The sequence below is a fragment of the Gallinula chloropus genome (genome assembly GCF_964237585.1).
Source record: "Gallinula chloropus genome assembly, chromosome: 27".
NCBI lineage: Eukaryota > Metazoa > Chordata > Aves > Gruiformes > Rallidae > Gallinula > Gallinula chloropus.
Window position 1 is genome coordinate 2,926,098 of NC_140112.1, and position 22,208 is coordinate 2,948,305.

The window sequence follows — 22,208 nt, forward strand, 5'->3', positions numbered from 1 at the left end:
AGCTGGACAAGAGAACAGCAATGGAATATTAACATAAATGTGTCTGCAACAACAAATGACCAGAAAATCCCAGCCACAGAGGAGCATATTTTCACACTGATGCCATATTCACTATACTAGTTGAAACTGCTAGCTGGAAAGAGCAAAGCCTTCCTGATAAATTTACCATCAGTTCAACTGTATTTCATTCACTGCAAGAATTACACAGCAAGGAGACCTACTGCTCACAAAGGCTGAATACTCCATTTCTAAACTTTTAGAGGAAATGAGAATTAAAATTACTGGAGAAGTAGAGAAGCTTGATAAAAAAACTTCTTTTAAAACTATCTATTTTGACATCATAAGTCAATGCAAAACAGCTCCCCTTCAGAATTTTACCTTTTTTTATTGCTGCAAATCTATCAGGGGAAAACCTGTCTTTTGGTACTGTATGATACATCTCACTGTGGTTATTTTGTCTATTCAAATGGATTCATGTTTCTGTTATTTTAGAAGGAATACATTAGACCGGGTAGATCGATGCCATTTAGCACAGCACCACTCTGAATCAAAAAAGGGTTTAATGGTAGGGCTTTGCTTTGTGTGATGTGGTAGGTTGACTATTTCTTTTTAAAAAAACTAATACAGCATATTTCATTGCAAATGAAACAAGAGGTTCTTATTCAAATTCTGCTATTGCAATTCTAATGAACTATTTGGGATGATCTTCCCAAAATACTGCCAGGCTTTAAAGCAGCTGAATATAAACAGCAAAGGGAGTGAAAATAGAAACTACCTCCAGCATCCTTCTGTGTTGCTGGATCATCACAGGTGAGTGCAATTTGAAATCCCATGACCCATGCACCTTTTCCTGTGCCTTCCTGCATGGTTTCCATACACACCTTGGGAAAAATGGGTTCTACATATGAAAACAATATGGACAGGTAAAACTGTACAATTATTTAATGCAGCACATACCAGGAAAGATCTGCTTTATTCATTGAACATTGAGAGGAAACGTTTAACGTAGAAAAGCCACGTCCCAAAGGACCATACCTTACCTTGTGCTCCCTTGTCACAGCCCCACAGGCAGCTTCAGACTCCGATCTTCTGAAGACTGTGAAGGAAAACAGTGGTTGAAAAAACATTGTACGAGGAGAAACACATGAAATTGTAACAACAGAGTTGGTACGTTTGGTCAAACACTGCGGAGGAAAGCAGAAGCATCAGTGCCTGGAAACTGGAGGCCCTTAGTTCGTGAGAGAAAGCAGCGGCAGGGAGAACGGCTCTGCCCCGCTGCTCGCTGACTTCTTCACACATCACATTCTCAACCGTGCTTGTAACTTTGCGGGCACGCTTTCTAGTACCCGCAAGACTTGAGCGTCTAATTTAAAGCCCTGAGCCTGTGAGGCCGAGCGGGAACCGAGTCCACGTGGGAGAGCGGTGACCGAGCCCGACCCGGCCTGGCCTGGCTCAGCCGCCAGCGCCGCTCGCACGGCAGAGCTACGGGCGGCACCTCACAGCCACCCGAGCACAACGGGAAACACCGCCGTGCAGCAGGCCCGGCCCCTCAGGGCACAGGGCCCGGCCCGCGCCTCCAGCCGCCCCCACGCCTTCCCGGGCGCTTTCCCCGCCGCGGCGCTGCCCCACTCCCGCGTGCCACCGCCTCCCGGGGCGGCCCCGGGCCCCGGCCCCGGCCTCGGCCCGCCCTTCGCCGCGCCCAGCCCGGCACCTGCCTCCCGGCACCGCCCCGCTCCCCGCCCCGCGCGGAGCCGCCGGCGAGTCGGGCCGAGCTGCCGCAGGAGCCGCTGCCGGAGCCGGCGGCCGCCATGGGCACAGTGCACGGGGGAATGCGCTGTATCAAGATCCTGCTGTTCATCTTCAACCTGACCTTCTGGGTGAGCGCAGAGCGGGGCGGGGCGGGGCGGGGCCGCCGCCTATGGCACCTGCCGCGGGCGCTCCTGGGCCCCGGGCGCTTCCGCGCGGGACTGAGCGCGCCGGGCCCCGGCGGGCGCGGCCGGGAGCCCCGGGGCAGAGCGCGGGCGGCGGCGGCGTGGGTGCCCCGCGGCAGGGCGAGCTGCGCCGAGGGCGGTTCCCGGGGCCGGGCTGTGGCTCCAGCGCCCTGCCAGCCCTCTCGACTGCTCGACGCGGTGACCGGCGATGGAAAGCCGCGGCCCTTTCCCCAACGAGAAGGTTTCGCCCAACAGGAGGCTGAGAGGTCCCCTCAGCATCCCGTGCAGGGGAATCCTTCTCCACAGCATCGCGATGCTTTTTAATAACACCATCTCAAACCGCGAGCCAACAGCTGCTATTGCTACAAGTTCATCCCAAGTCCCTGCATCACATGGCACTTCCTTTGCTGGAAGCTGCCCTGATGTAGCATTGGACAGCATCTCCTGCAGAACCCTCAGGAGGTGCAGGGAAGGCTCTGGCCACTCTTACCCCATTGCACCCTTTTAAAACTCCCACAGTTCCAGAGCACAGTTGAATTCCAGCTTGCTTTTTCATCTACTTCCCTACTTTCTATGCTCTCCCTTCCAGTTTCTCACACGGGAGAACAATTACCAATATTACCTTCTGAAATGGCATTTTCTTTCTGATTCACTGTTTTGAAAAGAAAAAAAAAAAAAGAGTCACAAAATAACCCTGTTCAGCCTCTCTGGAGCGAGCAGTTCTGGGCTTTTGTCTCTTTTATGCTCGAAGCACAGTTAAACCAAATGCTTTTCCCTCTTGGTGACAGCACTGCGAGCTCCAGGGACACAGTGCTGCTGTGCTCGGGCTGTGGGAGCAGAGTGATGTTGCCCAGCTGCAGCTGCAAGTCAGTAGCAGGACAAAGCTTTGTGTTATGCTGTTTCACAAAAGTGACAATTACTCTGTTTTGTTATCTGCCTTTTCACCGAGATGGAAGGAACCATCTCCTCAGCTGGGCTGGGGGCATTGATTTCAAACACATCCAAGCTACCACAAGCACAGAGAAGCCTGGGCTGAATGGAGTGAGCTCCTGGCATGCTCCAGCAGCCCAGTGGCTGAGCCCGTGCCTGCAAGCTGGCAGGTGCAAATGCTATGACCAGGGTGACATGGAAACTTCACAGTCTGTGCTGTGACGCTGCTGCAAGGAAAGCTGAGGGCCTGACTACGATGGTGTGGTTCTGAGGGCTAGGAAGAAGGGCAGAGTGGGTTTGCAGCCTCTCTGTCCTTCTCGTGGGCACTCACTTCCCCTCTGCACACACACATGCACAGCCTCACTCCATTCCCCACTGCAATTCAGGACAAGTTTTGATGCCTTAAATGAGTTTAGAAAGTTTGAAAGCCACTAGCAAATTCAGAAGCACCACTCCATTGAAGAGAAGGAAAGAAGGAAAGAAAAAGAACATCAAACTATAATAGGAATTCATTGTTATCAAACACTGGCAAGTGCTTCCTGAATTTTCTGACAGTGGAATCCTGAGCTGGGGGTTTTGAGAAAGCACAAGGTGCCAGTGATACCTCTGTGCTGCTTTCCAGCCACTTGTTACTAAGATTTTGACTGGTTTGTTTGTCTTCCAGCTGGCAGGATTGGCTGTCATTGCCTTTGGTCTATGGCTGCGCTTTGGTGGGGTTATGGCAGACTTTGCTTCAGACAAAAAGTCTCCAGAGTATTTCTTCATGGGTAAGTTAAAGTGCCTGTGGTGAGAGAGTTTAGAGGCTAAAGGTTTCTCCCTGGGGCACATAACACACCTTATGCAGTGAATTATATTAAGGCCAACAATTGCTGATCTGAACTACACAAAACTGGCCATTCTGGTGCTGTGTGTCCTGTGCATGGTGGCTTCTCTGCTTGGCATCAACTTAGGCCCAACTGAACTCTTCTCTCAGACATATCCTCAGTGAATTGTGCTAATGCTGTCGGAACAGAAGTTGGGATGGGTCAGAGGTTCCTGGAAGGTGGGGTTCACCAATATATCCTTCCAGAGTTTTGACCCTTTTTTTGTAATAGGCATTGTGCTCTGAATGGAGCATTCCTATTCAAGAAAACCAAAACCTTTTCTGCTGCCCTCCTTTGATTACAAATCTTGTTAAATACTGTTGTGACTTCTAAGTATCTGATGGAGCAGCCATTGGGTAGCCTGAGGCTGTTACCAATCTGTGACTAAGGCAGTGGTAAAAGAATGGTGATAAATTCAGTAATGGTTTTATTTTTTTTTACAGCAGCAGCAAAGGTTGCACTTGATGGTCAGGCTCAAGAGCTTTCCCTCTTAAGAAAGCTTCATATCCTAGTCCCCCTTGTTGTGTATTGGGCCCTTCTCACAGGCACTCTTGGAGTACTGTTTACTTGGCTTTGTGTGTGTGTGCCCTGTGACATGCATGCTGGGTGACTGCCAGAACTTTGCATAGGAGTTCTTAATATGGAACGCTGTGCAGCACACAAGGAGCAGTAGCCCAGAAGGCTGAAAGAGAAAGCAGATCAGCAGTAATGCTTGGAAGTATAAACATACGGAAATATAAACGTATTTTTAAAATATATATATAAATAATTTCCTTAGCTGTTGTCCCACTGACCACTTTTGTTGCTGCCTTGTGATAACCCAAGCCCCTGAGATCAGACCAGTTTGTGCCAGTGCTTGGAACAGTGCGGCTGCATTCGGAGTTCGCTCTGTAGGTTGAAGCATCACCATCCTGTGGATAACGTTTTCTTGCTTCTAAAGAGCAGCACATTATGTTCTTTTTGTACCTGGATTGGGCTGCCAGCTGAAGCTAACCAGCTTCTCTCTTATGCTTCCTTGTGATGATTTTTTTCCTGGATCTGAAATGTTGTTTTAGTTTAAAATAATTGATAATTATATCCTTGCATTTTCCATTAGGCCAGAATGAATCTCCTTAAATAGCCTTGTTCTTTACCAGCAGTCCAGCTGTCTTTTCTGTCCCCTGGAATAGTTTGGGCCATGACCTGGCAACCAGGCCTCTTCATCTTTTCCAGCCACTGAAATGTTTTTGTTGGTTTGAGAACAACTCAGAGGCAGGAGTGCTGAGGTCAAACACATACGTGTTCATAGTTTTCTGTTGCTTGTGATTTTGTGTTCAGGGATCCACATTCCCCACTGCAGCTTGCAGCTTTATAACCTGCAACATAAAGGGTTGGAATTGGAGCTTTGACCCATCCGCTTTATCGTACACTGGAGCGGCCTCCAAAAATGAATATCCTCTCTCTGCAGTTCCCCAGCTTTTGGAGTTCCCACTGCAGTGGCAGGCATGACAGTATTTTATGTTACAACATCTCACTCTACATTCTTTGGTGCCTGTGCTTCAAATGCTGAAGGCAAACCTGTAGCTCCCCTGTTCTATTGCTGTTCAGCTCTAGTAGATTTCATACTTTCTCAGCTGTACTTGAGAGAAAGGAAAATAAAGGAGTTTCAGCAAAGGTTAATAGCTGGGCAGTTACCTCTTTTATCTGAGTTGTCTGTGACATTGTACTGAAGAAATGGAGAAAAGATCTGTAGAATAAAGAGAATTCCCCTGAATTGCTTGTCCTTCTTGGAACTCCCATACCAAGACTCTGGTGAGTTTTTCTGCTGGGCAGGAAAGTCTGCAGCAATCAGAAGGAAAACAGAGATGCTTGTGTGAACCCAAGATGTCTCACTATTAATTGGTCCTTAATTAATTCTTTGTAGTAGTGCTGTTCTTAAATTTAAAAATACCTAAACCATGGAAGTGAAGACAGTGTCTGCTGAGTGTGAGCTGAGCATCTGTGAAACAAAAACTAATGTGGACTTCCAAAGGGTCACTTCAAGACACCTATTCTCCCCTCATTTCTTTTGGTGGATGAAGAAGAAAGTCTGTTCTGGTTCCCTGGGCAACATGGACAAACTCTGTATCACTATTAAATGAAAAGCAGAGGGCCACATTACTGCCAGTGGCCATAAAAATTAAGTGTATGCACTCAACAAGCCCCATCAGGAATGGTAACAAAACCCAGTGGATGTGAATGAAGCATTGCTTCTCCTGCATAGCCGGAGCTCACAAACTTTTCTACTATGTTACATTCTCTTTGCTTCAGTTCCATGATCCAGCCTGTGATTCAGGCATTCATCAGAGCCAAAACAGCTGTGGACAGAAGTTTCAGAGTGGCTGTGGCTTTTTCTTGGGGTCTGTGAGAGCATGAGTGATCATCTTGACTTTGAAAAGTACAGTTAAATGGTGCATGCCTTAGGATATGAAGTCATGTCTGGAGTTGAAGGATATTAGTAGTTTTTCTCCATAGTAGTGGGTGCCCGTACAAACAGGAGTTGGGCAGCAGTTAAATCCATGTAAACTGCAATGCTCTGCTCCTGTGCCCCATTTCATTATAGTTCTGTTCAGGTATTTTGGAGTCAAGCATTATGCCCTTAGTCAACACTATTTTCTCTCCAAAATCCATACTGGATCCAAACTCATATCAGCCTTAAAAATGAGAGCAATGTGAAGAGTAGTCAAATACAGGACCTGTTGTCTTCTGCAGTTGAGGTAGAGTGGTTTAGGACAGGCTGATGTTTGCCCTGAGTGGAAAAGGAAAGCTGCTCCACTGGAAATCTTTTTAAAAAATATGACACCACCACTATCATCCCCCTGCCTCCCTCCCCCCAAAAAAACCAAACCCAAGAAACTTTACTGAAAATCAAGGTTGTTCAAAAGTCATCAGTCTCTGTGCTGGGGCATAAAACCCAGCAATCAGTGTCTGAGACTCAGTATCCTGCCTGGCAGACTAGAGGCAAGGCCACCACATACTTAGAGTTCTGACAAAGCAGCCTAATTAAGCCTAGTAGAATAATATGCCCACCTACCTCAGGCTGATTGTTTTATCTTTGCAATATGCTGAGATTCAGGAGGCTCTGAAGCATGATAATTCACTCTCTGTGTTTTGTGCACTAAACTCTGCTCCTGGGTAAAACTTTCTCCCACCCCTCCTTCTTTGCATAGCTACATAAAAGCTACCCAGTTCCACACAGCAGCAACCCTTGAACTGACAGTTGGTTACACCATTTCCTTTGATGCACCCTCTTCTTCCTCCACCCAGCTGCAAGTCACCCTAGTGCTGGCACCCTGGTCACGTTGCTGTGAAGGCTGAACTCTTGACAGTAGTGCTGAGCACAAGGGTCTCCCTCAGCCCACCTCAGGGAGGGATCAGTCACATCTGATTCCATTCAGACTGCCCATGCACAGCCTGAGCCCCACACCACAGGCTCTTCCAGAAACAGCCACCTGTAGCAAGTGTCCAAGGTGACCAGGGATAAACCTATCGCTGGTTCTGCATCAAGGTGTCTCCTCTGGCTGTAGGAGCACACTAAACTCCAGGAATTCTCAGGCTTTTTTCCTTACATTCTTTGCTGTTCATACATACTCTCTCTGACAGGACTCAGGCTGCTCTACAGTGGCTTCTAGAAGAACCAAACCAGTATAACCCATTGTATCTCAAGGCAAATGTCCCAAGTTGTGTTTCATTCTGGCAGAGCTGGAAATACAAGGGGGACTGTCCTCTATGAAGAGGAAAGCATGCAGATGCAGTCAAAAAGACATATAAGTGCAAGCAATTATTAAAAAAGGAAATGAGAATCCAACTGAAAACTTTCATTGTCATAGTGGTACATTTCCAGTGCACTCAGTGTCTTGAGTGCTGCTCAAAACAGATGCAATACAAATGGGAAAGTGCTAAGAAGATTAACAAGATTATTCTTATACTATGGACTATGAACAGCTTCCATATTAGGAAGTTTTCCACATTATTCACATCAGTAAATTGTGGAATCCCTTGCCACAGGAGTCTGTGAAGTTCAAACATGATCGTACAGATCCACTTAATACAGCTGTGTTGATTACATCTGACTTCAGGGAAGTTGGGTATAGGGTGAAGTAGATACTGACTTAGTTATTGGAGACTACTAAGAAGGTAATAGCAGACATACATATGAATTTAGGACATGATTATTTAGGGTTGTGAGATGCCTGTAAAATATGTAACAAGTGCTGGTGTTCTGTGGGAAGGGAGAGGCACTCGACCAGGATGCTACACTGTAGTAGAGGTTGCTTGTAAATTGAAATTTAGGATTTGTGTATCAGCAGAAGCCTATAGACTGGCTGGTATCTGTAATACTTTTGTGGTTCCAGGAAGATTAACCATGAAATACCTGTTGAATTCACCCAAGACATGTCATTATGTCTGTGCATTGTACTCAGATTAAGGGTATGTTGCATTTCTCCAGAAATTCATCTTCCTTCAGAGGACTCCTGCCTCTCTTCTCCATGTTTTATAAATCTATTTTATTGATAAATATACTAAAAATCTATTAACACAAAAATGGTAATCTCTAGTAACAAGGCTGTTTTGGAAAGTGACTTTGCTACCACATGCAGCTTATAAAACTGTCCCTGTCTGGCCTGTTATTTCCAACTCCCATATGTATTTCTCATCTTTTCCAATAGTGCATTCACACTGCAGGTTCCTTGGTGCTCTACTGAGGGCTTGAGAGCCTCAGTCCTTCAGTGGACGAACACATCTGCCACCCAGACTGTAATAATGCCCATAAATCCCAGGAAAATCTCATCAAGTCATGTCTGGGTTCTAGGACTCCTGTCATCACTGCCTCCAGATCCCTTAGACCAAGAACAGACCTGCTCGTTTTCTCAGTGGAGTTGACAGTTTGTCCAGTGTTAGTCAGTCAGTCCAAAGAAGAAAAAGTAGAATTATTTAAAATGGGAAGTGACCATAGCAGCCAGGTAAACAAGAAACCCATGTGAAATAAATCCAGACAGAGAGACAGTGTACGTTTGTCTGCTTCCGCTCTCTGCAGTAGGGTCCAGACACAGATTGGGATCTGAAAACTATCAGTAAGACTTTTGGGGAAAAAACAACAAACAGCTCTGGGATTGAGTTCTATTCCAGACCCTAAAATTAGATCTCTACCAGCCTAAGTGGTCAGCACTTAGTGATGTTGTTGTGAAGTGATGGTTGGTGTGGTCTGAAATAAGAATGGTTTCTCATGTTAGTAGGTTCCTGCCTGCATGGTTTGTGTTGTAAGGTTTCCTCTCTGCTCCTAAGACATTGGTAGTACTGCCTGTTCTGTGACTCTTTGCAGTGGGAGCACAGAGCAACTCTGGTTCTAAGGACACAGTTGTTACTCTGCCCAAGTGCCATAAGACCTACTGAAGAACTGGTGACATTTCCTTTCAGCTTAGTTCTGCATGGATTTGCATGCTACCTGCAGAGTAGGTTTTAATTGTTCTAAGGAAGAAGGAACAGGTGTCTTGCAGGTTTCATTTACCATTTTTTATAGAAACTCTTCACACACATGAAAACATACTGCAGTCAGCAGCTACAGAATTCCATTATTCTCTTCTGTCTAGACTAAAATGAAGAAATTCTGTATTCACTGCTCATCACAAAGGGTTTGTTCACCCAGAAGTGACACGCAGAATCCCCTTTATCCTTCTTGAGGTGAGTCTTCACAGCTGCAGATCTGCTGTCTCCAGGTACAGCCCCAGTAGGGTACATGTGCTGCACACAGAGGAAATAGTATCTTATGGAAAAACTCTGTGCCATGAATGGAGAGGCCAATTGAGAGATCTCTACTGAGCTGTGGTTTTGCCATTCTTCACTATTGGGAGACATAGGTTCCTCTGAGATACCAGTTAACCCTTTAATTCCCCTTGCAATCGCAAAGCAGAGTCTCCTAGAAAATGCTAATCCCTCCTAAAATGCTAATTTTCACAGGGAATACCCCCATTTGACATTTCCCTTTCAGGAAATAATGATTTTCCCCATGGGATGAATTAAAAGAATAAGTATATAGAAAAGCTGCTGCTTTACTGCTTTCCAAATTTGGTCTTTGTGAAATGAAACAATGGCTGAAGTGCAGGCTCCCCCACCTCTTTAACACTATTTTTAGCCAGAAGGGCAATTGGTTTACTAGTAGGTAGGTGTTCTCTTGCTTGACCCTTCTGCTAAAAGTAGAAGTGTTAGTTTCGCATCACAGTTTACAACAATGTGTATCTTTGTGTGTGTTTTAGCACCAATAAAACCTGAATATTTCCTTAGAAAAAAGGTCAAAAAACCCACCCCACAGTCCTACAACAGTTCATTTTTCATCCTCTTGTGTTTAAAAAGAAGCCTGTATTTCCTCCAGTACTCCTCACAGTGATTTGCATCCTGGCTGTGTCTGTTCAGCCAATTTTCTGTTACATTTTGCACATGGCTTTTAATTCTTTGGAATGTGCCTCTTCATCCCTTTGCATTCAGGTGCTGGGAGTGACCTGCTCTGGGAGTCCTGTGTGCGGGTGCAGTATATTTTAGATGGTAGGTTTCTACCATTAGGTCCCATGTTTGCCCTCCTTGATGCCATAGCAGTGTGCTTGTTCTCAGTATTATCTCTTCATCTGTTGTCTGTTCCTGTGTGGGCTGTGCACTGCCAAGGAACTCAGAGAATAGTTAGTTGTTGTTGAGTTGTCTGTCCTCATCATTAGCAGACCCAGATCAATGTGACAAAATTAGGAATCAGGCAGTGAATTGAATAAAGAAGAGGTAAGAGGGAAAATTTCACACAGGTCCCAAACATTTGCTTCCTTTGTTCTCATACATTTGAAACCTCTGCTGCAGAAAAGGCTACAGCTAGAGAGTCTTCTCAAAATTTTCCACTTGTCAAAACAAGCTCTACCTTGAGCAGACTTGCACACTTCCTTTGCCTGTGGTGAACTATTTTGTGCCAGTTTCCAGCCATCAAATGTGTTCCGTTTTGTGACTGTAAACTGCCTTTTTTGTTTCTCTGCTGTGCTGTACTTGCCAAACTGGGAGGCAATGCCAAGACTTTTCTATTTTACAATGGAAGAACTTAAGAATAGAAACTGATTAAGGCTTTGCTTTCCATCCTGCTTTTTTGAAAGGAACTGGCTTTAGTGCAGCTGAGTTACTTCTGACACATAACACTATTGAACAGCAATATGTATGACACTAACACCACCAAATCTCTGGATTCATCTGCTTTGCTGATCCTAACTGGGCTAACTTGACAGCTATGAGTGCATGCTGCCTCTAGGTAAGGCTGGGATTCTAAGGGGTGCCATACATTGTCATCCTTTTTCTTTCCTTTCTAGTGAGTCTCACTTTCCAGTTTAGGTCTATTCCTATTATGAATTTGGGGTGATCATGCCTCCATTGTTGCCCACAGCATACTAGGAAAAGAAATACTAGCTCTCTGTCATGTATCTGTGAAGTTTCTGAATCATTTGCCTTGACATGCTTCTCAGAAATCATCTTCCAGTTGAGCACACCTGGATCTGGGTGCTAGGAAACCTCACAGTGGAAGCCAAGAAGTAACCTGCTCTCTGCAAATAATTTTCAAGCTACTCTTCAAGTGTCTCATGCCTGTATCAAAGATTACCTGTGCAATATATATACTATATATAGTAGGCAAGTAAAAACATCTTTAGTTTTGTGGAATTTTTTTAAGTGTCATCATTATTTTTCATCTAGAAATAGCTCTCTCTCAGTAACAGCAGCTACTAGTCCCAGGCTGAGAAAGGACAAAGTCTGAAACAAAGTCTCCTGAACAGAAGATGGAAGAAAGTGGTTTTAAACTCTTGGCTGGCTTAGCTGTGAGTCCAGACACACAGCAAGCTCAGCTCTGTTTAGTGAGTGGTGTGAGTTCTTCCTGTAACACGCCTTAAAAGGGAAGTTCTGATTGAGGTATCAGTTTAGTTGTGAGTCATACAAGTGAAATGTTAAGTCTGTTGCTCAGACAAATACAAATCCAAATTCCTGAAAATGGTCTCACCCCTGAGCCTCAGAGAGCTTTGTCTTTGCTAGACAGAAAGCAACAAAAAGAAATGGGAAGATTTCTTCCCAGTCCTCTTAATCTGAAAGTCTCTCTGCTAAATTGCCTGATAAGTATTTACGGGGATTAGAGTAGGGAGTGACATGCAGAAAAGACTCCAGGAAACATCTTTGTAATTACACTCAGTTTGTTACCATGGAGATCTTAGAAAATGGAAGTTTGTTTTTTTAGCAGCTGAACAACAGGTTCTGCACCTGAGAGAATTATTTTGTCTTTTCCAATTTACCTTCCACAAGAGGCTGATTTTTCTCTCCTGAGCCATTTATATTTTTGTACATCCATCCCTCTGTAAAAAACAATGTGTTGTGAATATGTGTACAAGCATTAGATTCAAGAAAACTCAGTCCCACTGAGTTGCAAGATGCTGAATATTAAAAATCTAGAAAATATAGAATATGAACTGCCAGCACAGTCAGAAGCAAATTCCACATATCTGACACCACAGACCTGGAAAAGCCATATTGATTAGAATTGGTTTCTTGCTGTTTAGCAGAATGTGTTCCTTGGCAGCAATCATCAGCACAAGAAAGACACCAGGGCAAGAAGGGTGGAGGGGATGAGAAGAATCACCATAGTGGGGACAGATAGCTGGCCAGGGTACAGTGACTGGACAGCGATGCACTAATGAATGAGTAGCAGGCAGGCGTTTGCCTTCTCCAAGCAGGCTGTGTCTGTGTCCAGAGATGCTCTGCACTAGAGTATCGATTGTGCTTTCATTTTCCTAGTCATCACTTCAGACAGTCGTTTATAGGACCTTCTTGTCTAGGTTGTACAAGACCTGCCACCAGTAAATGCTAGCAGCTCTGTTAGCCCTAAGGATTTGGGTCGGATTTTAAAATATTGTTTATATTGCTAATTAAGAACACTAAATGTTCTTACTACAAGTGCATAGTCGAAGCTGGGAGCAAGGCTCACTGTGCCCTCTAGTGTGCACCGGCTGTAGCTCCACTGTCCCTGCATAAAGGCATGAGGGAAATTAAGTAGCAGTGTATTGGTGTGACAGACTTCTGTGTATCATTAACTTTCTCTACACACGGGTAACTCCTTGTGCTAGTAATCTCCCGTTCGTTCAGCAACGCGGTCCCAGGCAAGTGTTGGCTAAAGGTGTCTAAACAGCCCCCTGAACGATTCAGTGTGTACCACCTACCTGTGCACCTCCGGAACGGGGAGGTGATGCAGCGTTGCTGCTGGCTGCTGCAGAGCCACCGATTCTGCCTCTTGAAACACGGTGGTGGCACAGTGTCCTGCAGTTCAGGTGAGGGCAGCCAGCATGCATCATCAGATGCTGTTTGAAGGTCATGCATGCAAAGTTCTTGGCCTCTACTACTTCTACATCCAATCACCTCTTTTAAACACCTGATGTGATTTGTCTGGTCTGACATTCTATCTGTTTTCAGGCACATTTTTTCAAAGTCTTCTGATCATGATTCAGCAATAACATTAGTCTTTAAAAACTGCTGATACCTCAGAGGAGAAAGGGAAAAAAAAGCCAAGTAATGGTGCTGGTATGTAAAGCAGATACTTATCCTAACAGGAAGATGCCACATCACTGAACTGCAGACGAGCTTCCATTCTCTGCAGTGACCAAACTCAGGACTAGTGCTGAGCTTACAACCTTCCACAGGCTGTTCTTCCTACTCATTGTTTTGCCAGAGGGTGCAAATTCATTGTTTCATTCACTTCCTCTAACAGTTTTCAGGGGGTTCCTGCAATCATCCTGTTCTTGGCAAGAGCAATCCAATTTTTTTTCCTAGTCAAAGCACTGATTTCAGAGGAACATCACACTGTAGTGCTTGTACCTTTGCTGAAGATCTTCAAAGTCCTTTTCTATGTACTGCCAGGCAACTGATAGAGCATAGCTGGAGGTAGTTTTTTTAAGCTCCACCAGCACGTAGCAGTACAGCACGTTTCCAGCCTTGTGTTTCACAGAAATAGGCCCTCGACCGATGCTGGGGTTTTTTGTTTGGTTTTGGGGGCGGAGGGGTTTGCCTTACGTGTCTCACTGAAGAGTTGTAAGGTGGTTCTGGGTGGTATGGTCTATGTTCTTCCTGGATTGAGCTGCCCTTGGGACAGGAAAGTTGAGGGGTAGAAGTCTTCTCATTTGTTTTTATCAGATTCTCCAAGAATTCTGAAGAAACCACTGGTGTCTTTTCGTGGTGAGAAAAACTTCTCTAACAGGTGTTCTTTTTGAGAGCCAGAGACCATTGTTACTTAAAAATATGTGATTCTGACAAAATAGGTAGCATGACTTCAGAGGAGAAACCTTAATTCTTGTCTAATTCTCATTTTTCATAGGACTCTACGTATTGGTGGGAGCAGGGGCTCTCATGTCCACAGTTGGATTTTTTGGCTGCTGTGGAGCAGCGCGGGAGTCTCAGTGCTTACTTGGAGCAGTAAGTAGAAGGTTTCAAGGGCCTGGGCTGTGCAGAAAAAGTATGTGTGTTGTGTCATTAATAAAAAGATCTTCACTGGCCAAGACCTGAAATGTCTTGTGTCCTTTTACTCGCTAACCAGGCATCACTAGCCACCCTGCTATTGCAGAGCTTCCATACACAAAGTTCCATTGCTTGTCTCATATTTCTTGGCATCACCTTCTGTCTTCTCTGAAGCTACTATCTGAGCCACATCTTTTCTATTTTCACCTTTGGTTCCCTATTACAAGAAATCTGCCTTGACACCCTGTTACAGACCCTGCTTACCAGTTTTCTTTCAGTTACTGTGTGGGCTGTTGAGGTCTGGGCAAGGATGAGGGACTGACTCACAGTCCATATAGAGCAGAACTGTGCAAGGTATATTAATATGAGATTCCCTTCTTCCTCTGCAGTTCTTTGCTTGCTTGTTGGTGATATTTGCAGCTGAGGTTACTGCTGGAGTATTTGCCTTTATAGGCAAGAAAGTGGTAAGTAGCAAGCAACTTCTATTGTATTAATTGGGGCAGTTATGGATTTCAGTGCTGACTGACCTACAGTCTGGCTCTTGCATAGGAAAACTTTCCAAGAGACTTTTTCCAGGAAGACTCTCTGACAACTGACTCTGGAGTCAATAAGAGCTCATGTTGTCACAAGTCCAGAACAGGATGCAGTTTTTGCCTCCCCTCTGTTAAAGAAAATCTGTATGTGTGGTTCAGCTTTAACATGCACAAGGAACATCAAGTAAAATACAATAAGAAGGTACTGCTTGGGAAAAGGGCAAACAAATTCAAGCACCCAACTTCTCCAACTAGCAGTGTTTAATCAAAACCCAGAATACAGACTATGTATATTCTGACCCATGCAGAGACCCTCAGAATATCATCAGGCCACAAAGCCACCTAACTCTCCTCAGTTTTACCAGGCATGATTTTCTTCTCTGAAGCTTGATGACACAAAGAAAGTCTGATTTCTGCAGGCAATACAGGAAGCCCAGAAAATCTATGAAGATGTTTATGACGACTATATGAAAAACCCAGGGGGGAAGGTCAACAGAACTATCTATCACTTCCACGTGGCTGTGAGTAGTCCTCCTGAACTTTAATACCTTACACTACTACTCTATTGTCACATTATCCCTTAACATTCAGAATGCCTCCTGCTGAGGTATGGAAGAATAGAACTTAACATTACTTAACATGGAGCCAGAGGCTCACAACCTGGTTTCCTGATAGCTCTGTCAGGATTCCAGTTTTCAGATCCCAAGTGATCCCTACCTTTGAAAGTGAGAAAGGCCAGGCTTTTACATTTCAGCTGATGCTTCTGGTCTTTGTTGTACAGAAGATCTGGCTATCATGGCCCTTTGGGATATTAAAATCCATGAACAAATACTGGGAAATGCAGACACAGATAAAAAGGTCTGAATATCTCTGCATTTGTCAGGGAAAAAACTGTGACCTGTGTCCCAGGACCTACAATGGGGCAGATCTCATCACTGGCCAAACCAAGTAGGTAAAGAATCAAAAATGCACGTGTGACTCAGTTCAGGCCACCCAAAACGTTAGTGTCTGAATCAGAACCTGTGACTTCCCAAATCCTATTTGTGTCCATCCTGTATCTATCTACACTGCTTCCCACTGAGATCAAGACCAAGCTTTGTTGCTCCTTACAGCATTCCCACGTTCTTTAGAACAAACATTTCACAACCTCAGACCCTTTTAGCCTTCTCCCATAGCTGTTATTTCTGACCCAAAGAGGAATTCCAAGCATTTTGTGGGAGATAGACAAACAGGAAAAACAAACCCTATGAAACACTGATTTATTACTGTTTCCAAACCCAGGACTATGTTTTGTCAGAAATAAGAGATTCCAGCATTCTCTGTTGTAGCTTTTGTCAGTTGCCCATAATTCTACATGCACTATTTGAACTTTCTGCTTTCTCCCTTTAATAACTCCTGTTTCCTTAAGCCAGGGGTCTGCTTTTGCAAAACCCACTTGTTTGCTTTGTTATGAGACACTGTGATAAAAATTCCTTCTGCAAGTTCTTGTTAGTACAAATTTGTCTGTTTGCTAAGGCTTCAGACAGTTGAAAGTGATTTTTGGCCCACCCAGTTAGAACCCTGAGGTAGCAGTTAATATAGGAAATAAATTTATCACTTGATCTTTCAGTGTGAAATAGGTCTACGGTTTTGTGGTGGATTAACCCTGGCTAAACACCAGGTGCCCACCAAAGCCTCTCTGTCACTCCTCCTCCTCAGCTGGACAGGAGAAGTAAAATACAACAAAAGGCTTGTGCATCAAGAACAGGACAAGGAGAGATCTTTCAGTAATTACCATCATGGGTAAAACAAACCAAGTTAGTTTAATTTATTACCAATCAAATCAGAGTAGGATAATGAGAAATAAAACCATATCTCAAAACCACTTTCCCCCACACCTCCCTTCTTCCTGGGTTTCGCTTTACTGACAATTTTCTCTACCTCTTCCCCTCAGCAGCACAAGGGGAGGGGGAAAGGGGGCTGCAGTCAGTTCATCACAGTCTGTCTCTGTCACTCTTTCCTCCTCATGGGAAGACTTCTCACACTCTTCCCCTGCACCAGCATAGGGTCCTTCCCACAGCCTACAGTTCTTCACAAACTGCTCCATTGTGGGTCCTTTCACAGGGTGCAGCCCTTCAAGAACAACCTGCTCCAGTGTGGGTCCCTCATGGGGTCACAACTCCTGCCAGTAAACCTGCTGCAGTGCCAGCTTCTCCCTCAGTGGGTCCCCAGGTTCCTGCCAGGAGCTTGTTCCGCACAGGCTTCCCACCGGGTCCCAGCCTCCTTTGGGTGCCACCACCTGCTCCAGCGCGGGGTCCTCCGTAGGCTGCAGGTGGATATCTGCTCCACCTTCCATGGGCTGCAGTGGCACAGCTTGCCTCACCATGGTCTTCTCCAGAGGCTGCAGGGGAATCTCTCCTCAGGTGCCTGGAGCACCTCCTCCTGCACTTACCTTGGTGCCTGCAGAGTTGTTCTGCTCACCTGTCCTCACTCCTCTCTCCTGGTTGCTGCATTGCTGTTGTGCTTTTTCCCTTTCTTATGTCATCCCAGAGGCACTACCACCATCACCGATGGGCTCAGACATGGTCAGTAGTGGGTTTATCTCAGAGACCTGGGTGGAGTTTCTAGCAGCTTCTCACGGAAGTCACTTCTGTAGCTCTGCCTGCTACCACAACCTTGCCATGCAAATCCCTTCTTTGATTCTTTGTATCTCTCTCTCTCCTTTAGCTCCAATGCTGTGGTAAAGATAATATGGAACAACAAATGGGATTACCCTGTCCGGAGAATATCCAGATGCCAAAGGCAAGTGTCTTCTGTTCTGGTCCTTCTAATCACTTTTTTCACGTCAATTGTTTAGTAAAATTGGAGACATGCTGTAAGTAAAAGAGAGGAAGAAGTTCCTTTTTACCTTGCAAATTCCAGCGTGAAATTCCACATGAAATGGAGCAGAGTGGAGGCTGAAGTAAGCTGGAGGTCATATTGAACACGCCCAGCCCTCATTTCTGAAGCCTGCCCGTAGCATCCCATAGTAGCTGAGACAGTATTCCATCATCTGAAAAGTGGGAAGGATGTAGCAGAACAGGAGTCTGAAATTAAAAGCCCAGTGAAGGCTGAATTTGGCAGGTGCCTGCCTTAGTCATGCATGGAGACTCCTGACTAGAAACTTTGTTGATGTTAAGGAGGGTACTGCTATTTCTGTCTTTTGTGGAATCTGCTTGTGAATACAGTGTCAATCTGAAGGGCCAAACTGCCTGCTTTAGCATGGCCTGTCATAAGAGGGGGGTTAAATTTCGGGGAAACTGATTGTAAGAAAATTACTTGGATGACTCAGCCTGTGCAGGCAACAGGTACAGATGTCTCACTGAAAAGGGGAATATGCAATGAAAATTAACCAGCAAAACACAAGACATAGATGGAAGAAATAAGACAGCAACTGCAATGATCTTTATCATGTTTACCTTCTGTACAGTGAGAACTGCTAACAGAATTGGTTAGAGTGTATTTTTCTTTTTGTTTTTACTAGAACTGCCTGATTGAAATCCAGAATGTCATTGATGCTTATCTGCATTTACTTGGAATTGTTGGAATCGCAATTGCTGGCATCACAGTGAGTAAATCCATGTTCTCTTTCAGATCAGCCCAGTATCCTGTTGTCCCTTACTTAAAGCTTTGAGGAAGGTGTTTTGCACCACCAGTGAGATTCCTCAGAGGTGCAGCTATTCTTTACCACTGTTGGTGTGTCCTCTCTCTGGGAATTGCCCACATCAGCTCAAGCAGACTTGTGTGACTTTGTTAGGCAGGGTCCAAAGTATCTAATGGAAATTGTATTTTGTTGTAATAGGAAAGGGGAGGGCACACAAACCAAGGTGAGCAGCAAAAGGCCATAGCAGCATTTTATCTATTCCAAAACAACGGCAGACTGATGCTTTAGGCCCTTTGAGGATACATTCCTTGGATTTCCTAAGGAATAGAGGGTACCTACATATTGTTTAGGAATGGCTTGGAAAATGCTGGCTGTAGCCTTGATACCATGTGAAGCATAGCATATAAAGAGATTTTCTAGGTCACAGATCCAGTGATCAGCACGTACTTTTTTAAAGGAACAGTATTTAAACTGCATAGTTTTCAGAACAGCATTTCTTTCCTAGAGGTCTAACACCTAGTTACAGGTAGCTGTTTAATCAAATTGAGTCCTCAAAGCATCAGTAACTTCCCTCGCAGTCCACCTTCTCCCCAGGGCTGCATGGCAGCGCTCCCAAGGTCTGCTCCTTCATGATGGGACTGTGACCAATAGATGTCACCCGCGGCAAGGGAATGTCAGGAGCGGCCGGTCTGTATCAAACAGGCTCGGACAGGGAGCATCTTCCAGCACGGGTGTGCCAGCAGCAGTCTGAAGCAGCATGAGGAGCCAGAATATTAGTGAAGAAGCACACGTTTATCTGCTTTGGAGAGCAGAAGGCTCATGGACTTATGTGGACACTTAAAAGCAGATGAAGGGTTTATGTATGTAGCATGGGTAAAGGGAATTAAACACTCCTGTGATTTGTGTAACACTTGAAGGTGTACTCAAAAATACACCAAAGCAACACAGGTGGGAAAGAGCCCCAATAACCCCATTGCTCAAAAAAGATGCACTAGAAACATGAACAACTCTTCCCACCTCAGATACAGCAAAAATAACAAAATTATAACCTCTTTAGGAGCAGAAACACATCTGTACATTGTTCTGTGCTTGTTTCTAACACTCCATGGAGTACGACATCAGTAGCAGCAAAGCTGCAGGAGGCAGCTGCTAACTGCTTTGGACAATCAACCTGTGGCAAAGAGAGAGATCTCTGCAGGCTCTGGCAACACTCTCCCTAGTTAACTACTTCCCTAACATGGGTAGTGTTTTATACTTAATGTATGGCCTTGAGTAGCACCTGTTGAGAGCTAAGCTTTCTCTGTAAAACCACAATCCTCAGCACCAGTTTCAGAGACATGGCTCCTCTGGAATCATTCTCTGCTCATACTCAAACATAAGTACAATATTCCACACGGAAGCATTCTGTAACTCAAAACCTTGTGATGCAATACTCAGCATAGTGCCATTAGTGACAGTTACTGATGTCAGTGAAATTTATGTTGGTAATATTAAAGTTTGGGCTGTTGTGCTGGCCTTAAGACAACAGAGAACAGTGAAACTTGGGTGAGCAGATAAAATCTTGGCTTTGAGTATCAGTGGAATGTTTTATGTTAATTGTCTGGTGTCTTGGAGGTTGTAGATGGAAGCTGTCACTTGTGGCTCTGCCATAAGAACCTTCAGATTGTTCTGATATGCAGACTATTTTGTAACTGTTTTGTAAGTGGATCCCTAAATCGCATCCCTTCTCTTCTAGATCTTTGGCATGATATTCAGCATGGTTCTGTGCTGTGCGATCCGTAACACAAGAGACATGATCTAAAACTTTCACTGCACAACTGTGTCCCAGGAGTTCCAGACTAAGCTTTACAAGAAGTGCTCTTCTACCCAGTTTAATAATTGTAATGCATTTTAATTAGTGTTTTAACATACTGAGAGGAAAATATTCCACTAGGTGAGCAGGTGACTTGTATTAGTTACAGTAAAACCAAAGTGAACAAAAAAGGATTTAAAAATATCCTTTTTAATGAAAAAAACAAAGGTGCATCTAAGACTAATTTGATTTTTAATGTTTGTATATGTCCAATTAAGAGTTTACACATCTCTAGACATTGTGTAAGCACACACATATCTCTCCTTGCAAATATATATGCACATGAGCAAGGACCTGTATATGCAGTACCTTGTTTAGGTAAGTATGTGAAAATGGATCGTGCTGTGTGTGCATGTTTGCATGTATATTCTTCCAGAGTCTGACTACACACACCCCTAGGTATGCAGTGCTTGAAACCCTTTCATAATGAGCCCCTGTTTGCCAAGAATTAGCAGAGGAACAAATGCCATTTAAAAAAGTAAGACCTATGATCCATTTTGTAACTGTTCTTTCCAATGCCCAACAGAGTAAATTAATAAAATTGGACTTCATTAAAGAAAAAGTTACGCCTAATGGCCTGCTCCACCAAACTTGAATTCAAGTGAGTAGACCCATTGACTTCACTGTCATGCAGAGACCGGACCCTACATGCAAGTGCAGAGAGTTCTGGGGGAGGAAACATGTCCAAGGAGACCCAGGCTAAAGGAAGAGGGGGGAAAAGAGGTGGGAAGCTGGCAAGATAACACAGTCATTTGGGAGCAGCTGCAGTGCAAAGAGTGCTGAAGCTTCCCAAGCTAGCCTGAGACACACACACAAAAATAAATCTGTGAGTTAAAGGGCACATTAAACTCTTCATTCAGAAGTCCCTTTATCCTGCAAGACTCTACATGGTATATATGCTGGTGCAGGAGTGGAGCTTATATCCAGAAAAGCAGCAGCTTTGCCAGATATTCTGTAGAATCTAACTGGCTTGTGGAAGCCAACTGAAGATTCAAAACAGTCAGGGAAAGACACACAGCACTTTAATATCCTCTGTTTCTGCTTCTGTGACTATCACAGCTTCCATGGGGCTCTTACCTCAACCTCTCACCCTTTCTTACAGGTGCAAGGCAGGAAAGAAAGATGGGACATTTCTACAGAGCCATAAAATAAGGTTTTTTAGTGACTCTTTTAGACTGCATGTCAGATATAAAAGTTACACTGTGTGCTTGAAATACCTCAGGGCTTGTGTTTACATAGTCAATTTCTATATTTTTATTTTTCTATTTGTCATATTTATTCATAAGAGAATGTTCCTTTTAAAACAGCCTAGAAGGGAGAAAGGTTGTCCCCAGAAGGGGGAAATAAATTACATCAAAGGCTCAGAATCTCTCAATTTTTGGCTTACTTGGGATAATTCACCACTTCAGAGAACAGCTTTTTGCTCTCTGATGATCACTAGTTCAGATTTCTGATGCAGTTGTTCCATAGGCGATGGGGAGAAGTTCAGCTAAACTACACCTCTCATTGCAGTGGTCCATGATGTCTAACAGGACATGGTGTTTACAAGTCATGGGGTCTTTATTCCACTGAAACACCATAGGAAGAGATGGAATTTCAGAAAACATATGCATTCCAGTGCACATGTTTGTGTGGAAAATACATCCCTCATGATATTAGCTCTCATTCCCCAAAGAAACTCAAACTCCCATGACTCTCCTGTTACTTCAGGCTTGGACATAGTAATGCTGTTCCATGTAACCAATTTAATTGGCACATCTTGCTGTCTTTCACATAGGCCTCTCTTCAAATTGTTAACCACAGACTGTGACACAGCGAGCTGTGCACTAAATGCTGGCTATGCAGCAGGCAGTTTCCTGGCCCAACTGCCAGGGAGACACTGTATCTATCATACACCAAGGAAGACTTAAGCTTGCATGACTCTGGTCACAGCTGATTGTGCCATGTAAA

At 44.5% G+C, this 22,208-nt stretch overlaps 1 protein-coding gene across 1 annotated transcript; it reads left to right on the forward strand.

The window, feature by feature from the left end:
• Positions 1-1,808: 1,808 nt before the first annotated feature.
• Positions 1,809-20,207, forward strand: TSPAN2 (tetraspanin 2; the record flags this gene model as incomplete). Its single annotated transcript, XM_084276048.1, has 8 exons — positions 1,809-1,877; positions 3,526-3,628; positions 14,112-14,209; positions 14,641-14,715; positions 15,204-15,305; positions 17,491-17,565; positions 18,287-18,370; positions 20,142-20,207. The coding sequence occupies 8 exons, from the start codon at positions 1,809-1,811 to the stop codon at positions 20,205-20,207; spliced, it is 672 nt and encodes a 223-aa protein (XP_084132174.1).
• Between the last annotated feature and the right edge of the window lie 2,001 nt (positions 20,208-22,208).